The sequence below is a fragment of the Plasmodium vinckei genome, assembly GCF_900681995.1.
Source record: "Plasmodium vinckei vinckei genome assembly, chromosome: PVVCY_13".
NCBI lineage: Eukaryota > Apicomplexa > Aconoidasida > Haemosporida > Plasmodiidae > Plasmodium > Plasmodium vinckei.
The window spans coordinates 2,336,610-2,362,481 of record NC_051305.1 but is presented as its reverse complement, the minus strand read 5'-3'; the positions used below and the strand labels follow the sequence as shown (position 1 = coordinate 2,362,481).

Here is a 25,872-nt window from a genome sequence, read left to right as displayed (position 1 = left end):
TTAAAAAATTTAACAAAACAATCAAAGTTTCATTTACAGGATATAATATCTAAATTTTATAATTATATGCAAAATATTTTATTGAAATTCGTTGATATATAGATTATCACCTTGCTCGGAAAAAACTGTGTTTACTACATACGGCTTAAAATTTAATAAATAAAAGCGTATACCCATATAAAATAAATTAACAACAGAATAATTAAAAAATATTGTAAATGTTTCTTTTTTATATTAAAAAAAGCAAAAAAATGATATATAAGTTATACTAATATATGATAAAAAAATAGTATGCATATTTTATATTGCATAAGAATATACACAAAATAGAAAATAAAAAAAATTAAAACAAAAAAGAAAAGTAATAAGAAATACTACAACAATTTCTTATCACTCCCAATAAAAACATACAACTGATCTATGTATTTTATATTGAAATAAATAGAATACAAAAATATAAATATACAAAGTTTATATCAATGAATATTGCATAAGCATATATATCCAGACAAAAGTTTGTTATTAAATGGGGGTAAGTATATACTGACCCATTACAAATACTTATACTATATATATGAATTTTATTTACTCATATATAGACAAAAATTGTTTTAATTTGTTTAACAATAAACCATAAGGTTTACTATGTACATTCTCTATTCGCAAAAGTTTGCGCCAAACAAAGAAGGGTTTATTTTTTTACATTTTTTGGCTTGATTTTTCCATTTTTTGAGCATCACTTCTTAACTAGCTTTATCCATCTAAAAATGAAATCATGTCAAAGTGTAGCCGCTTTTCAGCTGCTTCCGATATATGCTCTAACTTTCGAGCTATAACATCAAATAGAGGTCTTTTAGTAAAATCATATTCAAGGGTACTCCTTAATAAATCAGATATATCTTTAGGAATATCATTAGGTATTGGTAAATATAATTCACCTGATGATATTTTACAAAAAGTTTCAGAAGATGATATACCATCATATGCTATTTTTTTTGTTAAAGCTTCCCAAAGACTAACACCAAAAGACCATACATCCGATTCTTTAAAAAAACCTTCTCCCTTCAAAACTTCAGGAGCTGCATAAAAAATATTGCCATAAATTGCATACGCACTTGGACTATCATTTAATGAAAAATATGTAGATAATCCAAAATCAGATATAAAAGCATTTTGATTTTCATCTAATAATATATTAGACAATTTTATATCTCTATGAAAAAAATTATTAGAATGTATTGAATACATTCCTTTAGCTACTTGTTGAAATATTTTAACAATTTTAGGTCTTGATAAATGCTTATTTTGTTTATTTATTTTTTTTCTTTCATCATGATATATATATTTTTCTAAACTTCCTCCTGAACAATATTGTAAAATTAAAGATTCTTCTCCTTCTCCTAAACTACATACTCCTAATAATTTTATCACATGTTCACATTCTTGTAATGAATATAAAATCTTTGCTTCATAATTTCGATATTTTACAGGTGTTGGAAAATATCGAAAAATTTCTAAATTTGCCATTTTTTTTATTTTTTTATTTCTTTGTAAAGTACATAAATTAGTTACAGTTTCCTCAGACACTTTTGTATCATTTTTATCTGATACATCAGTATAACTTTTTATTGAATCAACATACTTATCAAAAATTGTGCTATCAACAATATCTCGATTGGTATCTCCTATTTCGGATTCACCACTTTGCATTGTTTTAAAAATTTTTGGAAAAATATATTGGTGAGTAGATCTAGGTGTAGATATATAACTCTCACAATAACTTTCTTCACTTAAATCTTTTGTATTATATACAAATAATTTACAAGCAATAGTTATTCCTTTATATTTCCCTCTAAAGACTTGAGCATAACTACCACCTCCTACTTTATTCAATATTGTTATATCATTATTAGAAATATTTGGAATTTTATTAAAAGAAAACTTTTTACTTGTATTAAAATTTAAAGATAATGGATCTGCATTATCAATTGAATTTACTAAAAATCGAAAAACAGATAAAATATATTTTCTAGTATATGGATTATTTACATTAAGTTTTTTTAATTCACTATCAGTAAGTTTTAATATATGATATCCTCTAATTTTATTTATTTTAAATAAATATGCTTCTTTTTTTAATCCTATCATTTTTAAAAAGTTGTATAACATATTAACAGACCATTTATTATAATCAGAAGCTCTTAATCTAACATCATTACTTATTATATCAAATTTATAATCATTAGATGTTAAATAATCATCAATAAAAAGAAAACAATTTTTTTGTCGATCATCATGTGTTTCTGGAAATGTAGCACCTCTCATTTTTCTTCTCATTTCATTTTTTAAAACTTTACAATATTTTACTTCATTCTTTTTTTCATCACATTTGCCATTTTCTTTTCTTACATCGTCTATATTGTAACTCTCTGCTTTATTTATTTCGAACTTGTTGGAATTTTTAACATCATCGATTGGATCGGGTGTAGAATCTAAAATGTCTGCATAATCACTTCCTATATTTCCAACATTCTCTACATCTGCTGCATCTGTACTAATGGTAAAATCACCCTCATTTAAAAAGGTGCCACTATTTATTGGCTTGTCTACTTTTAAACCTTCCTCACACATTATTTTGTTTATCCTGCTACATTCCCATTCCTTGTCACTACATCTTTTTTGATTCTCTATAAATTCTTCAAAGATTTCAATTTCATTATTCTTAATTACAAAATTATCATTATTTATATTGGCACATATCAAATTTTTATATTCATCATCGATTTCTACATCTAGAGTATTTTTGCGTCCTTTTACATTCGATAAATATCCATCACCTTCTATTTCACTTCCTTCATTAGTTATATCAAAATAGTTTTCATATTTTTTACTTTCACTATTTATTATGTCTATATCGTTTAATCCTGCCATATCCCTTGTCGTATTATTTTCAGACTCATTACAATTTCCTGCATTTACTTTATCCTTATTTATATCATTATCATCTGATAATGTATCCGCTTCCCCTATATCATCATCACTGTCAAATGACGTTACGATAATGTTTATAGGCGAAAAAGTATGTGCGGTTGTTGATTCTTTTTTTTTTTTTTTTGTTAATATTTTTTCATTTTTTGAAATACTATTTTTATTTGAAAAAATATTATTTTTTATAAAATTCATGTTAGGTGGTTTTAAATAATTTAAGGATTGTGCTGGAGTTGTTTTATGTTTACTATTCCTTCGAACAAAACTAGATATGACATTCAAATTGTTCGAGTTGTTGTTCTTCAAACTGTTTAACTTTAAGTTTGCATTTGTACCTTTTGAAATGGAATTATTTTTATAAAGTAGTGTAGAAAACTTTTTAATAGAACTATGATCTTTTTCAAATGAACTAATGCAATCTTTGTCTATTCTATAAGAAGAATATGAATTATTTTTATATTTTAATTGGTCTGAATTAGGTATGTTTTCAAAATTTTCAAACCCATTATTACATATAAGTATATTGTCTAAATTACGGTTTCCCATTTTATATGCAAGTAAATCTGTTCTATTACTTCCAATACTATTAATTCGATAAATATCTTCATCCTCATTTTTATTATTATTATTTAAATTTTCACATTTATTTTGAATTATAAAATTATCATGATCACTCATAATAATAACAGATTTTATACTTATAGGACTTCTATATCCAATTTCCGTTGAATATTCATTATATTTAATAAAATATCCTATTGCATTATCCATTTTATATTCCCCTTCAAATATAACTCTATCATTATATACTAACATCCCCCATCCATTCCTCATATTATTAATTGTTTCACCAATGTAATAATATTTTTTATATTTATATTTTTCAGACACATTTATTGATAAACTAGATATAGATGAATTTATATCACAATTTTTATTATAATCATATGAGCAACTTAATTTGTCGTTTTCCTCATCCTTTATAATTTTATTTTTGTCATTTTTCCCCCACACTAACTTATTATTACTTCCTTTTGTTTCATCGCCATTTCTCCCCTTAAGCTTATCCTCATATTCATAGTATATATTTGATATTCTATTTCCTGTATAAGTATGATATAAAAATTCTGGATTTTCATTTTCAATTAGTTCTATATCAATACCACCTGTATTATGTACAACTAATGATTTTATATTTTTTTTTAAAAAAACTTCAGATATTACATAACTTTTTACTATTTTATTGTCTAAAATGTTTGTTTCTTTTTCTCTTTTTTTTATATATTTTTTTAAATCATCTTTTTTATTTGATATATATGGATCGTTTTTGTCTGTAATCGCTAGCTCATCACTCATAGAATATTTATCCATTTTTTTATGATATGATTCAGTATAGCTAGTAAGTTCATATTTTTTATTCGATAAATTACTATCAAAATGGTTAGGCAAACCATTTATATATAACTTATTATTTAAATCCTTTTCATTACATAATGTATTACTATCTTTTTTATTTTTTTGAAAATTTGGAGACTCATTTTTTTCGCTCTCTTCTGTGTCACTTTTATTTATTTCATTGTTTTCATCCTCCTCATTATTTTTATATGATACACTTTTTGAAAAAGGGCTAAATATATTTTGAAAGAAAGAAGAGTAACCAGCCAATTGTGAATTTTCACTTATATTTTTAGGAGGCTCGGTTTTAAACCGTCTACTATTTCTTATAAACTTTTTATCGCAAACCTCATTATACCGATTTTCATTAAAATTATTATTCAATTTTAATCTTTCATCTAAATTTATTAAATTATCATAAAATAATTTATCAGAATTTTTCAACAACATCAAGGAACCACACAAATTTGTTTCATTCATCTTTTTAATCAACTTAACTTACTCATATTTTTTTCAACTAAACAAAAATAATCACACATTTATATACCTGTGCATTTCAATACTTTTATTTATTCTATTAAAATTACTAACATAATACACTTTTTTTTTAACTTTATTTCATATCCTATTTATATAATAAATATATATATTTATATATATCATTATTCATATTCCTTTTGCCAAATTGTAGACATACATATGTATATGCACAAATAGGCTGCTTAATACTTTTATTTAATTTATTTTGCTCTCTTATTTAAAAAATGGCATTTCTCCAATTTTTTATATTAAAGTTGGATTTATGAAAAAATAAAAAATCCAAAGATAAATAAAAAAATTGTTATAAACCCAATAAATATAAATACTATAATGACACTAATATTTGCACATACAAATAAAAATAAAATAAAAATTTTATAAATATAGCTCAAAATAGTATTTTATATTTTTTCCTATATTTTTTAAATATAAATTTTAGCATACAAAGGGAATAAATATTAATATTATCGAAATATTTTAACACACTTTATTAAACATTATCTCTTAAAAGGAGTAAGAAGGATAATGTAAAAATAAAACCTCATGTCATATCCATATAACTATGCTAATTTTCATTGATGCTAAAAATTATAATTCTTTATAAAAAAAAATTAACTTGTATCTCCACAATAAATATGTGCATATAATTATGTGTTTAATAAAATTCCATATGCTTATTTACTATATAATGTATATGCATATTTTTTTATTTTGTATCTTGTGCTCTTATTTTGATATTTACACATATTACCTCTTTTTATCCAATAAAAATATTACATAAAAAAAAATTTTTAAGCAAAATTATATCAATATACCCTTCACATTTTACCAATCATTATTCAAACTCAATGATATATAAAAAAAAATAAATGCTACACATTTTAAAACAAAAATAATAAACCTCAACTTTGATTATATATAAATATGCACAAATTACAAACTAATCTCCTATATTTATACACATTCAATAACCATATTTTATAGTATATTGTGTAGACCCACATATACATTATTTTTATGGCATAAAATGTCTTTTTCATATATTTTATTTTTTTCATTATCTAATTATTCTTACCTATCCTACCATATTCTACAATCTCACTGAAAAATCTCGAACTTAAAAAATAAAATGATAATGAACTTTAATATATATATCTTTTTCAACAATTTCAGTACTATACTATTTAATATTTTGTTATGCATATTTTGTAAACACGTGTGTAAACTTATTTATTCAAATCATTTCTGCTTTTTTTCAAAAAATACAAGTATGATACTCTTTGTGTTTGTAATCGAACATATTCACTATTTCATATAATGCAAATATAATCTATTTGGATATAAGGAAATATTTATTTAGTTGTTTAACAATTTATAGGGGAAAATCAAATATTATTTCTTATACTATATACCAGCAGCTATAAACTCAATATGCCGCTACTTTTTTCCCCTTCTTTTTTTATTCATTTTTATTAGTGATTACTTTTTATATATAAGAAAGGAACTAAAATAAAATATAAACATTCATAATGTTAAAATATTTGAAAAGCAACTCAAAAGTGATAATACACATGAAATAAAACAAATAAAAAATATGGTAAACAAAATAAAACAAAAAAATAACCAAAAAACAAACAAAAAAATATACAAAAAAATAAACGAAAAAATGCTATAGATATATATGCAAAAAATGCATAAAATAAATATTATACTAAATGAGCATTGCGACTAAATAAAAAAATATATAAACATTCCTAACGTCATACACAATTACTTGAGAGGTCGTTCTATATACTCATAAAAAATTATTTATATTACCATATAAGTATAATATATAATACATATGCAATACCGTTTTTTCAATTAGTATACTAAAATAGATATGCTATAAATATATATCATCCCCATATTATGAAATATAGAGCATAAAATAAATATGCATTATTTTATTAGCAATACTCAATTTATTATTTAATTAGTGTCACGGTTTTTTTTATAATATACGAATAATTTTATATATATTTATTTATAAGCCTATATTAATATATAATATTATTCTATATACATAAAATATTATTTTTATATGAATATATTTTATGACTTCAGTTCTCTGTAGTTATTTTTTTGTTCTTTATTCTACATTATTTAAAACTAATTAATTCTCATCCTTTGAATAAATGCTACCCCTTTTGAAGTCCTTACACTAGCTAATATAAAAAGCGAAAAAAAATAAAAAAAAAAAAAAAAATAAAAAAAAATAACCAGGGTTAAATAAGAAGGAAAATACAAAAAGAAACAAATAAAATAATAAAATCGATTTATGTGATTAAGTTTGTTAAAACTAAAAGATTATTTTCGTTATATATACAAACATTTATGCATAAGCTTATATAATATTTTTATTCTTTTTGGATAATAATATTAGAACAGACAACCTGCATTGTGCAGGCAAAACTGTAATAAATTACTAGCCAAAGTAAATGATAATTTTCAACTGTTAATACATTTGTGTATATAATTTATGTACATCAAATAAAAAAAAAAAAAAACAACTATAGAAAAAATAATAATAAAAAATGATAAAAGATTACAAAATTAATATTTATTATGGTAAGAACTACCCATTTTTATGTAGAACTGTGTTTGATATATACCAGAGTTATTTAAAAAAACAAAAAGCCAGCAACGTGACCGATGAATACTTTGAAGAAGTATACGTAAATTTTATAAATGACAAAACAGTTGTAGATGATATAAAAGTTGAATTTATAAGAAGCAGTGTATCTGACGAAGCTAGCAAAAATCCTAATACTATTCATGTATCAAGCAGTGATAAAATTTTTGCAATAAATCTTGATTATTTATTAGAAACAAATTTATACTATTTTATAAGATATAATGAAATTGTTAATAAGAATCTAATAACTAACGTATTTTTTCAAGCACAATATAATGAATGGATTGATTTTTTACGAAATAAAGATATCGAAAAAAATATAATACCTATCTGTGAACATATTAACAAACATTTATATCTTAATACATTCTTATCTTCCCATTATTTAACACTTTCTGATATATATATATATTATGAAATGCATAAATATTTCAGTGGTAATATAACTACAAATTTAAAATATCCAAAGCAATATAAAAATATTAATAGGTGGTTTAAGTTAATAACATCTTTAATACATGAGCATGTATCTACTGATGCTGAATTAACACAACATTTGAAAATAAAAGAAAAAATATTTAATTCAAGTGGTGGTAGAAGATCAGGAAATTGTGGAGATAAATGTTCTGGTGATCATGGAAAAGGAAGTATAGCATCTTATGAAGGAAAATTACAAAATGCAGAAAAAGGCAAAGTTGTTACTCGATTTCCACCTGAACCATCAGGTTATTTACACATTGGTCATATAAAAGCTGCATTTTTAAACAGTTATTATGCAAATATATATAAAGGAAAAATGCTACTAAGATTTGATGATACAAATCCAGTTTTAGAGGATGTAAAATATGAAAATTCTATTATGGAAGATTTAGAAATATTAGGTATTAAGTATGAAAAAATAAGTTATACTTCAGATTATTTTGAATTATTAGAAGAATATTGTATTAAACTTATCAAAATGGATAAGGCATATGCTGATGATACAAATGTTGATGAAATGAGAAATCAAAGAGGAGAAGGAATCGAATCAGTAAATAGAAATAATTCGATTGAAACAAATTTAAAACTATTTGAAGAAATGCGTAATGGTACAGAAATTGGTAAGAAAAATTGCATTAGAGCAAAAATAGATATGTCCAGTAAAAATAAATGTATGAGAGATCCAGTATTATATAGATGTATAGTTGATATACCACATCATAGACATGAATTTAAATATAAATGTTATCCAACTTATGATTTTGCATGCCCAATTATTGACTCTATTGAAGGAGTAACACATGCATTAAGAACTAATGAATATAGTGATCGAATTGAACAATATAACTGGTTTATATATACATTAGAATTAAGAAATGTCGATATATATGAATTTAGTAGATTAGCTTTTGTTAAAACTGTTATGTCTAAAAGAAAATTAAAATGGTTTGTTGAAAATAATATTGTTGATGGATGGACAGATCCAAGAATGCCAACCATAAAAGGAATATTAAGAAGAGGATTAACAAAAGAAGCTTTATTTCAATTCATACTTGAACAAGGACCTTCAAAAGCTGGTAACTTAATGCAATGGGATAAATTATGGTCTATCAATAAACAAATTATTGATCCTAATATTCCGAGATTTGCAGCTGTTGATATGAATAATGGTGTTATATTAAAATTAACTGATTTAAAAGAAGGAGAAGTTATTGAAAAAACTAGAGATTTACATGTAAAAAATAAAGATCTAGGTACATGCACTATGTATTATACACAAAAAATTTACATAGAATTAGAAGATGCTCAAATGATAGGGCCAAATGAAGAAATAACTTTAATTAAATTAGGTAATGTTATTGTTAAGGGAATTATTAAAGATGCTGATGATGTTAATAAAATAAAAGAAATTATTGCTGTATCTAATTTTGATGGTGATTTTAAAACTACAAAGAAAAAAATACATTGGCTACCTTATATTCCTGATAAATTAATTAACTGTACTTTATATGAATATGACCATTTAATAACTGTTGATAAATTTGAAAATGATAATAAAGAAGATTGGACAAATTGCATTAATCAAAATAGCAAGTTCGAAACAGTAGCATATGCTGAACCTGCTCTAGCCGATCTTAAGGTTGGAGACAAATTCCAATTTGAAAGACGAGGATATTTTATTGTTGATGAAATAACAGAAGATAACCACTTCCATTTAATAAAAATACCCGATGGAAAATCAAAGAATATGTCTATTATATCTACCAAAGTAAATCCACAAAGTTTAGCAGGAACTAAAAAATAAACCCAAACATAGGCCCATCACAAATAGTGTATATCCACATGTACATATTTATGAGTTTTTATTTTTATTGCAATTTTTATATTTACTACTTGTTCAATTCGATAGCCCATTTAGCATCGAACATTTTATAACTTATTTTATTTCATTTATTTTTTAACAATATTTTTGAAACTCCATTATCAACAGTAAATGAAAATTATGCATTTACAAATATATTTCATCATACTTAAATAAATTTTTAAAAATAAATAAATAGGAAAATATTTTTTATAAACTATGGTACTTATTTTTCAGGGGGTAAATATATCTTTGTTCAACCAAATTCGTTGTAAACATTTTTCTATATTTTTTATTCAAATTTTAAATAAGAACATTCTTATATTTTTTTTGTTTTCCATAAAATTTTCAAATAAACCAAACGAATGAACAAAATTGTGCATAATTAGGTTTAACATAATTTTACTAACAATTTATGTTGCTCTCTTTTTTATTATAAATTCCCAAAAGCACAAACCGATACCTCAAAATATATTATGCTATATATTTTTTTTTTCTTTCCCACACTTTTAATTGTACCATTTTCAGTAAAATTATGTGAAATAAAAAATATAAAAATATATGCATATTTTTGATAATAATAATAATAATAGTAAATTATCCTTTTTAATATAATTACATATTATTATTACAATCCTACATTTATTCATACTTCCCTAACATTGTAATAACACAAATTTTGTAAAAAATATATATACATAAAAATATTTTATTTTTATTCTTTTATAAGGGTATAAATATATTTTTTTCTCCTTCCAATTGTTAGAGCAAAATGGAAGACACTATTAACACCAGCTTTGAAGATAACAAGGATGAACTTGTAATTATTGTTGATGATAAAAATAATTTTGTCAACTATCAACCTCGTAAAAATATGCGATTAAATAACTTATGGCATAGATCATCATCAATTTATGTTTTCACTAAAATCAAAAATGAATATTTTATATATATCCATAAAAGATCAAAAATAAAAGATTATTGTCCATCATATTATAATATTGGATTTGGAGGTGTATTAGCAAAAGGTGAAAACTATTTAGACAATGCACTTAAAGAATTAGAAGAAGAAAGCGGAATAAAAAAAAAACCTGAACAATTATTCGAATTGGGAATGTATAAATGCCATTCTGAATATATAAAATCCTATGCTATGGCATATGTAATATTAAAACCTTTTTTTTCTACACTTTATTTTAATTATTAATATTGTTGATAGTAGTATGCTCATTATTTATTCAGCTAAACTATATTCCATCATTTTTATTTTTTTGTATAGATCACATTTATAGATCCAGATTTTACGACAGTACCCCAACCAAATGAAGTGGAGTTTATCACAAGATATTCTTTGAAAGAATTTGAAAAATTTTTTATCAAAGAAAAGTTTACTGAAATAAGTAATGCACAAAATTGAGTTACATATATATTTGACTATGTTTATTTTAATAAGTATAATCTACATATGCTAGCTAAATAAAAATTTTAATCCCTTTTATATACATTATTTATGACATAACATATTAAAATGGAAAAATGTTTATATTTTTTTCAATTTAATAAATATACTTTATTTACTCATTTTGTAGGTCAAGGTATATATAACAACTTTAAAGACAAATTGACATTTGAAAACTTGGAAGAAATTTATAAAAAAATTAATTAATACACACACCAAATAAATATTCTTCAAATTAAAATTAAATAATTTGTATCGACAAATGTCCATATTCATGCATGTGCATATTTTTTTACTTTATTATTTACATGTTTCATTGTAACTGCTTGTAAACATATTTGCCAACTTTTTTATATTTATTTGGATATGATAAAAATTACTTCCAATATAAAGGGCACCAACATTTGCGTTCTACACATACATACAATTTTATTTTTTATTTTTCATGCTTTCGATTTTGCCAAGCACTACCATACATATAATTGTGTGTACATGCATAAACCTATATGATGACTAACATTTTTTATATAACAAACCTAAAACATATATTTTTTTAATTTTAAATTTATAATTTTTAAGGACTTTGTAAATTATTCTACTAATAAAAAAAAATGAATGTTCTCTACGTGTGTGACACTAGACTTTATAATTTTAACAGTAAAGAAAAAAAATATTTATTTAAATATTGGATTTATTCGTTGCACGATTTATTGATTAATAGTGAATCACGGAATATTAAAATATGGTTGGTTTGTATAAGTAGGTCCATAAAAAAAAAAATTAAAAACAAATATGCATTTATAATATTGTCTATAAATATGTAATTAATACCTACATATCATGTATGCTTATTTTCATCGCTATTTTTTTTTATTTATTATATAGATCTAATTGACTATATAGACATTATAAAATTTACCGATCTATTTAATTATGAAAATGTAAAGAATGGTATAGAAAGTATAGCTCCATATTTTCAAAAAAATAATGAAGATTTATTAAATGACAAAGAAAATACTATAGACCCATTATTCAGCTTTTTAAAAGCACCGAAAAGTATGATCAATTTTTAATTATAATATCTTCCTTTTTAATTAGCACACATAAAAGTATATACAAATTTTTTTTTTACAACCCTTATGGTTATCCTTCAGATATTTCAAAAATTAAAGAATGTAATAAAATTATAATTTTATCAAGTAATCTTTATATTTGGGCTAACAATATTTCCAAGCTAAAATTAATTGGGGATGCATTTCGATCATGCTCCAGTGAATTTTACCTATTCAATGGTTACTCAAATATACATATATATGTGTGTATGCATATAAAAATAATCATAAACATTTTATATACCACCATTTTCACATACCTTTTTTGTGCAGTTCAAAACAACTTAACAGATAGTATTGCAAAAATACACCAACTTGATTCTAATTTACTTGAATATCCAAATTTTTTTTTTAAAAATATTGAATTAAACAAAATTAGTATTTTACAAATATCAAAGGAAATTCTTGCCATCAAATTTGATGTTTCTTTTACCCTGAAATTAAAAAATGAGGTCACCTGAAAAGATAAAATAATATAGAATGCATAATAATAAATATTCTCCAAAAATATACTACACAAATAAAACAAATTACAACCACGGAAATAAAAAAATATTCATTAAAAATACATCCTTTTCAGACATTACTAAAATGCCAAGGGAGACCTATAATAACTGAGCTTGATCATTTAGCCTTTGCAGGATTGAGAAATTTCATCGTTGAGTTTGATGTAAGGGCACGAGCCTTAAAGGAAGGAATATCCCAACACATGGTTAAATTAGTGTATTACAATTCTTTTATGCAACATAAATATATTGTATGACCTGTTCATACAGTTTTAAACCCCGTCTACAAATTCGATTATTTCACTTACTCATTAAACGCTTATTTTAATTTTTACTTTTTTTAGATTTACGGAATACCTATTTTTTTAAGCAGCGATTTTTCTTATAAACAAAATTTAATTTCGATGACCTCCTTAGCAAAAGAATTATACGAAAATGTAAAAAAACGTGCCCGAAAATGTTTTCAAAATTTTATATGACGTGCATACAAAATAATAATTCATTTTATTATAAAAATATAATTACAGGACCAAGTACTAATTTTAAGATCTAATATAAATCCTATTGATCTAAAAACACAGTAAGCAAATATAATATAAAAAAATAATATATTCAAATAAAATGAATTAAAATATAGTTATTACTATTTTCTCTTTTTTATAGTGAACAACAAGTTCGATTTTTGTGGGTAGCAACACCTATGATTAAGGATGAAACACCAACGAACTTATGTTTACATGTAAGTTTTGCACACACAAAAATTATTTGAAAAAAAATATTTTTTTTTTTAATTATTTTATTAGTTAGTTTTACCTGCATGTTCATAATTATTTAATTCATTATATATATTTATGTGTGTGTGTGTGCAACTAGCTTTTTTTAACCCTATTAATTTGTTTATTGTTTTATAACATATTATCAAGGGATTATCAACCCAGGAAACTTATTCTCTTAATATTGAGGAATCCTATACATGTGATACAATCATAAATGAAAAAACTGAAGATAGCAAACTAAAAGACATTATGAACTTTTTAATTTTAGTTGATGATTTTAATCCTTACGTAAAAAATAAATATAATAAATAATATTATACTTAGAAAATCATGCCATATGTTTACATACTTATTTACTTTTTTTTCTATATACTTAACTATAGCATTATAGCAATGAACGGTTTGATTACTCTTTCAAGTTTTCACGAAATTCGTTAACCCATCTTATAGCCAAAGACAATGTTTCAAAAAATATGTACGTGCATAAATAAACTACACATTCTTGGAAACAACCTATATATTTCCCTTAAATATTATACCACTTTTTTTTTTTTTTTTTTTTTTTCACTTAATAGGAAGAAAAGATTAACCCTTCTAAAGAGTATAACATGTGATAATGACTCCTCTACAAATCAAGAAAAAAGAAAGCTACTAAAAAATAAAGATAATTCTTTTCAAACAAATAATAATTTAAAAAGAAAAAAAGAAATTCCAGATCCTCGATCTCTTCTTTTGGCTAACATGAATAAAGCCTTCCAAAAAAATATAATATAATATAATACCACCCCCTTAAGCTAAATAAGTTTTTTTTTCAATTATTTTCTTATATATATATATATTCATATGCAACACTTTCCCTTTAAAAATGTTTGTACTCATAAATATATGCTTAAACAAAAATACATACTTATGGAGAAAAGACATAAAAATTGGAAATTATGTTATGTAAATATACACAATTTTATAGCATATTCCTTTGATATAAATTAGCAATATTGTATTTATTATTTATACATTAATTATTTTATTTCCTAATTCCCCATATAAATAAATATCGTAAAGCGATAAAGAATATAATAAAAGATAAGTATATAAAATTAATGGCGTATATTAATTTTTTTAATATAAAAAATATTGCAGTAAAAAGTTTGCTTTTTCTACAGAGCACTAAAAATGTAAAAAAAAATAATACGCGAAAAAATACGAATAAAACTTTTACAATATTTACATATACCAACTTTCTCAGAAAAAAAAATATGATAATGTTTTAAAGCATAGTATACTTTTTTTGTGGCTAATTAAGAAAGTATAAGAATGTAAATAAATATATGTATTTGTAATTATATTATCATATTTCCTGTTATATTTATTCAATCAATTTTTTGTTAGTCTCCCGTATTATGAAAGTGGAAGAATTACTTCATAACTTGAATTAAATAACAGGCACAAATATATATTTATTTATACAATTTATTACATAAATTATATTGTATGGATAAAAGCATTCCCAGTAACAACTATTTTACTACAACTTTATTCAGAATATTATTCCATTCTCAAACAAATAGCATATAATACAGCTGGATTTTGTGGCTAGCAACCCTTTACAATGAGAAATAAATAAACAAAATGGAAGAAACAAAGTCAGATTTACAAGATAAACAAAAAGAAAATATAAAATTTTCAAAATTTGTTACCTCATTAAGTTTTATGAAAAAAAATATAAATGGAAAAGAAGAAAATGCCAAAAAAAAAATAAAATATTCTAATGAAGATCATGTATGGATACTTAAAGAATATGAAGAACAAGGAAATATTTTTTTAAAAAATAAACAATCCATGAAAAATAAAAATAATGTTGCCTTAAATTGTATGGGAAGAAAATCATACAACAACTATAACAATCATATAAATTTATATAATATAGAAATTAAGAAATTTATAAATTCAATAAAAAAAAATAAACCTATTAAGTCTTTAAAAGACTAGACGAATATGTTATTATTTTTTTTTGTATTTCTTTTTAGTATGTGTGCACATGCTATAGTTTATTTATTTTTTTGTTACCTTTTCATTATCAATTTTTTCGTCTATTTATTTTTAGCATTATTAATTATAAAATAGTAAAACTTCTATTTTTTAAAATTCTCTTAGTTTAATCATTATACAGTGTTAAATTAAATGTTAATTTGTATTCATTATACAACTATTCGTAAAAACATAATAAAAATATAACCAATTTTAACAAAATGAAAAATTCTAATTATCACGTATTTCTTTAGTGTTCTATATGAGTATAGGGCTTCTTAATAAAAACATGAGCATTGTCTTGTTTTAAATAATGGGAGAAATAAATTGTTATAGCTTTATAAAAAAAATGAAAAAAAAAAAATACAATAACTAAAATTGTCATTCCTTATATTTTCCTATCGTATTTATATCTTTGGGATAGAGAACTTCTTTTGTAATCATTCATCGTGTCAAACCTGAAATAAAAAAAACAAAAACAAATAATTAAAAATGGAAAATAACCATAATATGTTGCTTCCATAGAATGAAGTATGTCCAAAGGGAATACGCTATGCTTTTCCTCTTTTCATTTTAGTGTTGCATAACTTACATTGTTCGTTTCTGAGGCTCGTGTAGATTTTGAAAGCTTTTGATAAAATTAGAAGATATGCTGAATAGGCTAATAAATGATATAATATTGTAAAGTACAAAGTCTAAGATACAAAATAAAAAGCAAATACCCCATTGAGCTAAAGTTAATCCCTTTACATGAAAATTAAATACGAAGGATCCATATTGTATTATAATAATATGTAATAGTAATAAAATTATAAAAGCTAAAAATGTTTTATAATTTACAATAAGGCAATCAAATAGCATTTTCCTTTTATTAATATCAACATAACTAACTTTTTCTTTAATAAAATTTTTAAAATTATATAATGACCCTCTTTCCATATCTGTATCATTATTTTGTTTATAATCAGTATGTTGCTCCGTTATATTCCGTTCAGACACATTTTTGTCATTATTATTCGCGTCATAACAATTACATGAATCATCACCACAATATATTTTTTGATAATTTTCATCAGTGTTTAATAATTGTGTTTCATTAGCAGTTTTAACATTGTCTTCATCAAACTTAAATTCTTTGATCAAATTATTTATATCCTTTGATAATGTTTTATTTTTTAATAAAGAGAGATATTTATGATTTTCTTTTTTATTTTTTTTAATCTGTTCACAATACATATCAATCTCAGCTAAGAATGTTTTAATATAAATATATATATATGAAAAGAAAAAAAAAAGAAAAAAGACATTAAAAATGATGGTGGCATGTCTATTAGGACTTATATGATGCTCCCATTCTTCTATTGTTCTATAATCATTTTTTATATTAATATTATTTGCAATTTTTATATTTTCTAAATTCTTTTTAAAACGTATACATGATCTAATTGTGTTGTAATAAAACATTTTTGGTTGATTGTTTGAAAATGAAAATTCTGAAAATTCAAAAAATTCTCGTACATCAGGATTTACAAAATCCCAAGAAACTTCAGGTATAAAAATATGACCAAACAAAAATATTATCATTAAAAGTATTAACTTTGAAGCTATAGATGACATTAAATTATTTATTTCCTTTTTACTAAATACACTATAAGAATAGTTAGCATTTTTGCAACGCCTTTTTCCAACACAATAATTACTTTTTCTATAACATGAAATATAATGAAATATAATATTTTTAATTATATATATATATAATATCTGAACTGTAGTTAAAAACTCTAGACCATTTATAAAAGTTGATATAATTGAAAACATAACAATACATACATATAAACATATATTATATTCTATAAATAATTTTATATTCATTAACATTGAATTTGAAAAGTATTTTAATTTAATATAATCATACAAACTTCTATTTAATAATATAATATCACTTTTATTTTTTACAATATCATTACTTCTTATATCACAAACTTTTATATTACATAATTCTTTATCTTTCACAAGGTAATCATTATTGTTTGTTACAACACAATTTGTTCTTCCATATGATTTTGATAAATATAATAAATCTAATAACTTACTTTTTGAACAATTGCAAAATACATTATTATTTAAAAAAAATGAATATTCTTTCATACTCTCATTATTTATAAATGTTTGTACTAAACTACTATTACAACTATATTTTAAATTATATCTTTCACTTTCATTTTTTTCATTTAAAATACTTTTTGTAATATTCATGTCTTTTATTTCGGTTCGATTTTCTACATAAATATCTTTACGTCGTTGTTCAGTTATTTCCATTTTATTAATATAATGTCTATTACTATTATATTTTTCACTATTATATTTTTCATTATTATTTTTTCCTATTCTCATATTCGTATTACTATCTATATCACCTCCATACATAAATCTTGATTTGTCTACTTTGGCCATAGACTCAGTGTCATAAAATTTTAATTTTGAAATAAAATCAGGATAATTATTAAATATCTTTTTAATTTTTTCGACATCATATTTTGTAAATAATTTTATATGTAAATTATTTGATTCCATTATTTTATAATCAACATAAAATCGATTACTAATAGCTTTTTCAAAAACAAAAATTGAAATACATGTAAAATCATTCATTTCTGCATATTTTAAATATGTACTGCTCATATTATTATTATTATTATTCATTTCTATATTTCCAAAATTATATTCATTATTTTCTCTATAGGAAAATAATTCCTCTTTTTCTTTTTCTCCTATTATTATTTCTTTGTATGCAAAGCAAACTGTTAGGTCATATTTGCTCTCCTCAAGTTGGTTAGCCTTTTCTGCAAGCTTGTCTATGTCCCTGAAAAAAAAAAAATAAAATAATATACTTGAACAGGCTGATAAGTTTGGTGAATAAACCAAATATTACATATTCATGTTAGACACAATAAAACATGTAAAGGATGGTGAAACGCTACGCACTTTGAAAAAGACTGTCCGTCGAGGTACTGACTGCATTTTGGCAATATCATGTGTGCCTTCCCTCTTATAAATACTCTCAACACACTTGATTTATTTTTTAATTCATTTTCCTTATAATTATTTTTTTTGTTAGCTCTCGAATTGTTTTCTTTATTAATATAAGACTGGTCCGAAAAAACAAAAGATATTACATAATCGTTTTTATTTGACATAATGGTAAGAATATTATTTTTTTTAATAAAATAATTTGAAATATTTAATCTTAATGAGCTTATACAATCAAGTAATGATAAATCAATTTCCATAAAATCTTCGTTATAGCTATATAAATTACTAGTAGCTAAAATAGTTTGAATTAATAATGAAAAAAATAAACTTGAGCATATTCCTTGATCCTCCTCCTTTTCTACAAACTCTGTATATGATTTGATATTGTCTTGAAATTTCATTTGAGAAGATATAATATTCATATCGAAAGAAACAAAATATTCAGTATTAAAAAAAAATAAAACACATTTATAATTAATATACTTATTAATATCTATAAAAATAGAATTTGTCTGTAAAACTTTTTCAAATATATTTTTACTTTTAATTATATAACATTCATCCATTATTTCTTTATAATTTATAGCTATACAGTTTTGTAATAACAATGGCATATTATCGATTGATAATAATAAATATTTTAAAATTTCAATTATAATAATATTTAATAAAAACATTAATAAGTTGTAAGGATATGTTTGCATATTATTTTCAATCAAGCTTATCAAAAAATGGATAAATATAAAAAGTATACATAAAGAGCAATAAAATAATATTAATATAACAACATTTTTTGAATAGCTATTTATTATTATTTCAAGGTTTGTATTTTCTTCTATCTTTTTAATAGAGTTATGAAACATTTGTTTATTTTTACTAACACAAGTTGCTATCATTATTCCTGTACCTTCAGTAACAACCGATTCAGAAAGTAATAATGGAGAATATTCATAAATATTAAAATAGGAATAATCAGATTTTATATTATTATTATATTCTTCATTTAAATTACTAACTTGAATTATTTTTCCATTTATTTCGGTAAAACGTGTTTCTCTATTATCTTCATCATCTGACTCTTTATCATCATTATACATATCTTCTAATTTTGGATAAACATTCCTTTTTTTTCTATTATTAAAATCACTATATTTTTTAAATTGGTTTCTAATTTTTGAATTTAATATTTGAAAGTAACTTAATTTTTTATCTTTTTCTAATTTTGTTATATCATTTTCTAATTCATCCATATTTGTTTTTCTTAACTTATCCATCTCATATATATATTTGTCTATACTCATTTTTTTTACATATCTTTTTGCATTATATTTGAATATGTTTGATTCATCTACCATCATATTGTTGCATTGTATTAATATCCCATCTGCTGGTATCATACTTCCTTTAGACAAATATATAATATCCCCTACTAGTAAATTTTTCCTACTAATTCTATATATATTATTTTCGAACAGTATATAATTTAATAGCTCATTTTCTTTTTCTCCTTCTACATTATCTCCTATATTTAATTCAAAATTACAGACACTACTACTCGTATCGTTGCACATGCTTAAATAATATTTTGTTTCAATATCATCTGTTTTTCCATTTATTAATTTTTTCTTATTTTTATATATATCACCCGAATCAGTATTAGTTGATGTTGCTTCATTATTTTCTTTAATCATGTTTAAATCATTGTTTTTATTTATTGATAAACTTTTTATTTTATGGTCTCCTTTATAATATTCTTTCATATAATATGAAAAATTTCCATTTTTACGTGTCTCATAATCATATAGTTCTTCATTTATTCGAGTTAAAAAACTTTTTAAAAAAAAATATTTCGAATACTTTTTTATTTCAATTGTTTTTTTGTTTTCAAATTGAAATTGCTTAGGTTCTTTTTTTTCTTTTCGACTTTTTAAAAAATTACGACCTACATAATTTTCTTTAAAATCATTGAGTTTGGATGTTATTCTGTTAATCCGGTTCTCTTTTATGTAATGCGCCCAAGCGAGACAAAAACAGCCAGCCGTCACTAATACCAGAAATAGAAGTGATTCCAAAAATTCTGAAAAAAAAGAAAAGCACACAAACGTATGTATATATAGCCCAAACAAACACGGTGACAAATTGACAAAACTAAATGGATAATCATCAAATGCAGAGAACAACGGCAATACCTATCAAATTGTTGCGACCGCATATGTATGTCACAAATGTGTAGAAATAAATACAGGATAAAAATATCTTTAACGGGTAATTTGTAAAATATATTTTGATTACAGACATATAAGTAAGTGAAGGTAATGATTGAATTATATTTGAACAATATCTATAAATTCTATAATTATTGATCATATTAATTTTTTTATTAAATATAAATAAATCTTGAGCTTTTATAGTTTGGCTAGCTGTATCATTACTACTTGTCTTTTTATTAAAATTGGATTTCAATGGTACACTATTTATTTTTTCTAAGTTACAATTTTCTTGATCTTTTACCTTTATTTCATTTTCATCAAGTTCATTAAATTTTACACTCGCATTATCTTCATTTATTTTTTTTTCACTCTCTTTTTCATTCTCGTTTTCACTCTCGTTTTCACTCTCTTTTTCATTATTATTTTCTTGCAATATTTTTAGCAACTTTTTAAAAAATGGCAATTTACATTCCTTTAAAAAATTATAATTCAAATTATCTTCTATATAAAAATTAAGTCCAGTTCCTTTACTAACAATTTCTTCCATCAAATTTTGAGAGCTCTGAAGAGCTTTTAAATATTTCCTATAATCATCATCATCATTTATATATCTATCAAAAATTCCTTTAAAATATTTTGAATCATATGGAAATAGTCTTTTAGATATTTCTTCATTCATTTTATAATTTTTTTTTTTTTTTTTAATTTATAAATTATGGCTATCTTTTGAAAATACTCATTCTGTATATAATAAACATATAACATAAAAAATGTAGAACATGTAGAAAATGTAAAAAATAAAATAATCACATAAAAAGGTATATTTCTTTAACTTAAAATGATATTCATTTTTTTTTCTCGTTTTTTATCCATGTCTTATCCTTTTATAATTTCATATTATTCCTATTTTATTCACTATATTTTACAATATTGTATGTAAATATTTTTTTAATGTTACTATGAGAAATTTTTGCCTTTTCTCTCTCATATTTTATTATATTTTTTCAATTTGCACACCGTTTAAATTTACGCTCTACATTTTCATAATGTTTTTTCGTACTTGCTGCTTTAATAATTTTAATTTTTTTATTATGCCCATTTTATTTGCTATTTATATGTAAAAAATCCAAATGCACACAAATATGTGTCGAACATTATTTAGCATATTTTATTTTCTATACCGGTATAAATATATTATAAGAATATGCATATATAAATGTAAAAAATAATTGAAAATATAATAGACACTAAGTTTTTACTTCAAAGCAATATCTACATATCTTTAATCGCTGGCTAGGTAAAAAATGTATATATACACATTTATGAGGTAAAGAATAATTAACTTATTTGTCTATCAAGCCTTTTAAAAAGTATACAAATAAAATATTTCATAGGAATATATATTGTTAAATTATATTTTTACATAATATACATATGTATAAATTTGTGTATAGCATAGGTAGGTTAAAAAAATAAAATATTCCAAACTAATAAAAGTTCACGGTATGGAATAAAAACAAGCAAATAAAAATAGACATTATACATACGTACCTACAATTTGTCAGAAGTTTAAACTGTTGAGCCTTCTTCATACTATATGCACAAACAAGTTAGAAAAGGAAATATATAGACATCCAATATGGAGAAAGAATTAATTGTAGACTCATATATCGGATTTAATGGAAACATAACAAATAATTTAATATTAGTTAAGCAAGAAAAATGTATGGATAGAAAAGTTTATTTAGAAAAATTAAAAAGTATAGAAAATGAAGAAATGATGGAAAATGCAAAAAAAAAAAAATTAAAAAGTGTGTATAATTTAAAAAATATTAATATAAATCATAATTATTATGAATTAAAAAAAGAAGAATTAAAATATAATTTTTTTATGATTTATGGGATTGGTACAAATATAATAAAAGAAGATATTGTAAATAATACTAGAACTATTTTTAAAAGTGATCAAAATAAAATAACAAAATTATATATTGATAAAAATCAAAAATATATTTGCTGTTGTAAAGAAAGTAAATTAATGTCAACTATTTGTATATATGATTTTGAAAATAAAAATAAACCAATCACATTATCATTACATAAGTTTAAAACAGAAGATATATCCATAAGCAATGATGGAAAATATATACTTTCATCTGGTGGAGAAGATGATAAACAATTAATATTAACAGAAATATCAAACCAATATTTTATTTATAAAACCTCCTCTGATTTTCCCTATTCCAATGTCTCTTTTTTTCATAAGACAAACAACTTTATAATAGGTTAGATTAAAAAAGGCTAATTATTAAAATAGTAGAAGTATTTTATATCCAAATAGGTAGTAGAAGTATTTTATATATAAATAGGTAGTAGAAGTATTTCAGAATTTTCTTTTCTCCATTTTCCTTTTTTTTCTCCCTCATTTTTTTGCTTACCTTTCTCGCACCACCTTAGCCAAACTAAACAATATACGAATTTGCAACTATGATTTTACAAAAAAGTTAATGAGCTATGAAGATATAAATACGTCAATCTACAAAAGAAAGTTCGTTTGCTTAGAACTCAAGGAAAATGATGAGCAAGCCTTTTTTGGAACGACAACAGGTAAATGGGCCCACACCCACTATGAGCCAAACAAATTTGAAAATTTTCTGAAAATGTGCAAAAAAACATGGACAACATTGTTGACATTATTTCCGTAGGGGACATTCTTGTGGTGAACATAAAGTCAAAGGTGTTAGAAAAAATAATACCTGAAAAATATTTATTCGGTAATGGGATAAATGTCGTAAAAAGTTTAGACGACCAAACAATTTTAACAGGTTATAAAAGAAATTGAAATGAATTTGCTCACTTTAAGGGGTCACTAAATTATTTATTTATCTATTACTTACATTTTATGTTTTTTTTTTTTTTTGGAACAGGTAGCGGTGATGGATATGTTAGCTTGATAAGTGTACCAGAAAAGAAAATAATTAAACAGACAAAAATATATGGATCAATCAATTCTATTCAAATGCGAAACAAATCAACATTGTTTATTAGTGTGTGTGAAAATGTTATATATGTAATGGATATTAATACATATAATTATAATGTTTTATTATTAGCTCATAATAATTATATACGTGATTTATGCTTTCCTGAAAAGTACAATTATATCATGTATACATGCAGTTCTAATAATGTTATGGCATGGATGTTTTATGATAAAAAGGCTATATATTTAAAAAATATAAGTAAAGGTAAATTTATTTATTACGATAAAAAATTTTTAAGTATTCCTACAGATAAATATCAAAAAATATGTAAAATAAATAAAAATAATATTGAAAAAATGAATAATAAAATAAAAAATAAAAATACAAGTATAGATATAGGACCACCAGAAAAAATAATTAATGATATAACATGTTATAATATAAAAATAACAAAAGATGGAAAATATATTGCTTTGTCTATGCATAATAATATTTATTTACTAACGTCAAAATATATGAAAATCGTTGCTATTATAATTATACCTCATTATGATTATTGCAATGTCTTAATGTTTTATAATGACTATGATTTAATAACTGCTGGAAATAATGGAGATATAAAATTCTGGAAATTTCAAAACAAAAAATATATTAACATCAACACAATAAATTATCATACCACCATAATTAACAAAATTATTCTATACAAAAATAAATATGTAAACAACTAAAATGACAAATAAAACATTAGCTTATAAATAAATACACACATTTTTAATATGTCTATACATATTTACCCCATTTTCCTTCTTAAATGTTTTAACAGCTTTGTAGTTGCAGTGAAGATGGACTAATAACTATTTACAATATCGAAGAAAAAGAAATTGTTAAAAAAATAATAGATTTAAATAATGTGCGATATAAACAAATCGCTATAAATCATAAATATGATATTCTATTATGTTGTGGAAATAACAACATTTTTATGTATTATGATTTAATAAAAAATGATGTTAGCAAACATTTTTATTATTCTCCATACCATAATGTCCTTTCTGTTGATATTGATGATAAGGGAAAGTACTTTATAACAGGTTTGTTTTGGATAGCACTTTGTCCTATATATATATATATATGCGTATACATATGCATATACATATTTACACACAATAAAAATGTTTTCCCAACTTAGGATCTGACGATTGCAGATTAAGGCTATATGAATTCAAAAGTTGCACATGCTTATATATAGGTACATTTTATTACAGTAAAATATTTCAAGTAATAAAACGCCATTAAATTTTATTTCCCTACATTATGAACTTATGTGTAATTAATTTTTTTTTTAGGAAATGCCCACAACGATGCTATAAATAAATGTTTATTTACATATGATAATCATTTTATAATTTCAACATCAAAGGATGAAAGTAAGAGATGGAATAAAAAAAGAAATTGTAAAATAATTTAAGTTAGACAGTGAAAAGATAATATAATTAAAACCAAACATATTTATATCCCAATTTTTTATTTTCATACAGGCATAATATACTGGAAGGTTCCCCATGAGACAAGGGAAATAGAATGTGAAACTTCCGAAAAGAAAGCTTAAAAATTTTCAATAAAATTAATAATATATTAAAAAGTTTTGAAAAATCACAAAAAATATGCACATTTTTACAAATATGTATGCACCATGCATGTCTATTTTTATGTTATATACAAATCAATTTAAAAAATTTTTGTTGTGTAAACGTGAGCTAATATATACTCATAAGCCTATACTTCACATAGCCACAATTTAAAAACTGTAAACAAATTTC

The 25,872-nt window shown here is 22.7% G+C and overlaps 7 protein-coding genes across 7 annotated transcripts; 5 read left to right on the top strand and 2 right to left on the bottom strand.

Moving 5' to 3' along the window:
- Positions 1 to 753: 753 nt before the first annotated feature.
- Positions 754 to 4,863, bottom strand: PVVCY_1306520 (tyrosine kinase-like protein, putative; the record flags this gene model as incomplete). The annotated part of the gene is made up of 1 exon (XM_008624321.2): positions 754 to 4,863. One exon carries the CDS (start codon positions 4,861 to 4,863, stop codon positions 754 to 756), a length of 4,110 nt encoding a protein of 1,369 aa, XP_008622543.1.
- Positions 4,864 to 7,499: 2,636 nt separating this feature from the next.
- Positions 7,500 to 9,884, top strand: PVVCY_1306510 (glutamate--tRNA ligase, putative; the record flags this gene model as incomplete). The annotated part of the gene is made up of 1 exon (XM_008624320.1): positions 7,500 to 9,884. One exon carries the CDS (start codon positions 7,500 to 7,502, stop codon positions 9,882 to 9,884), a length of 2,385 nt encoding a protein of 794 aa, XP_008622542.1.
- An 829-nt stretch (positions 9,885 to 10,713) lies between these two features.
- Positions 10,714 to 11,607, top strand: PVVCY_1306500 (nucleoside diphosphate hydrolase, putative; the record flags this gene model as incomplete). Its single annotated transcript, XM_008624319.2, has 3 exons — positions 10,714 to 11,103; positions 11,221 to 11,341; positions 11,531 to 11,607. The coding sequence occupies 3 exons, from the start codon at positions 10,714 to 10,716 to the stop codon at positions 11,605 to 11,607; spliced, it is 588 nt and encodes a 195-aa protein (XP_008622541.2).
- Positions 11,608 to 12,011: 404 nt separating this feature from the next.
- Positions 12,012 to 14,568, top strand: PVVCY_1306490 (conserved Plasmodium protein, unknown function; the record flags this gene model as incomplete). The annotated part of the gene is made up of 11 exons (XM_008624318.2): positions 12,012 to 12,159; positions 12,286 to 12,456; positions 12,555 to 12,692; positions 12,786 to 12,964; positions 13,093 to 13,224; positions 13,363 to 13,455; positions 13,546 to 13,598; positions 13,682 to 13,757; positions 13,942 to 14,082; positions 14,178 to 14,269; positions 14,370 to 14,568. 11 exons carry the CDS (start codon positions 12,012 to 12,014, stop codon positions 14,566 to 14,568), a joined length of 1,422 nt encoding a protein of 473 aa, XP_008622540.1.
- Positions 14,569 to 15,423: 855 nt separating this feature from the next.
- PVVCY_1306480 (conserved Plasmodium protein, unknown function) lies at positions 15,424 to 15,783 on the top strand (the record flags this gene model as incomplete). Its single annotated transcript, XM_008624317.1, has 1 exon — positions 15,424 to 15,783. The coding sequence occupies one exon, from the start codon at positions 15,424 to 15,426 to the stop codon at positions 15,781 to 15,783; it is 360 nt and encodes a 119-aa protein (XP_008622539.1).
- A 427-nt stretch (positions 15,784 to 16,210) lies between these two features.
- PVVCY_1306470 (E1-E2 ATPase, putative) lies at positions 16,211 to 21,744 on the bottom strand (the record flags this gene model as incomplete). Its single annotated transcript, XM_008624316.2, has 4 exons — positions 16,211 to 16,280; positions 16,415 to 18,685; positions 18,808 to 20,932; positions 21,045 to 21,744. 4 exons carry the CDS (start codon positions 21,742 to 21,744, stop codon positions 16,211 to 16,213), a joined length of 5,166 nt encoding a protein of 1,721 aa, XP_008622538.2.
- A 960-nt stretch (positions 21,745 to 22,704) lies between these two features.
- On the top strand, positions 22,705 to 25,661 carry PVVCY_1306460 (WD repeat-containing protein 16, putative; the record flags this gene model as incomplete). Its single annotated transcript, XM_008624315.2, has 8 exons — positions 22,705 to 23,350; positions 23,523 to 23,672; positions 23,771 to 23,890; positions 23,993 to 24,768; positions 24,876 to 25,143; positions 25,242 to 25,301; positions 25,399 to 25,479; positions 25,591 to 25,661. 8 exons carry the CDS (start codon positions 22,705 to 22,707, stop codon positions 25,659 to 25,661), a joined length of 2,172 nt encoding a protein of 723 aa, XP_008622537.2.
- Between the last annotated feature and the right edge of the window lie 211 nt (positions 25,662 to 25,872).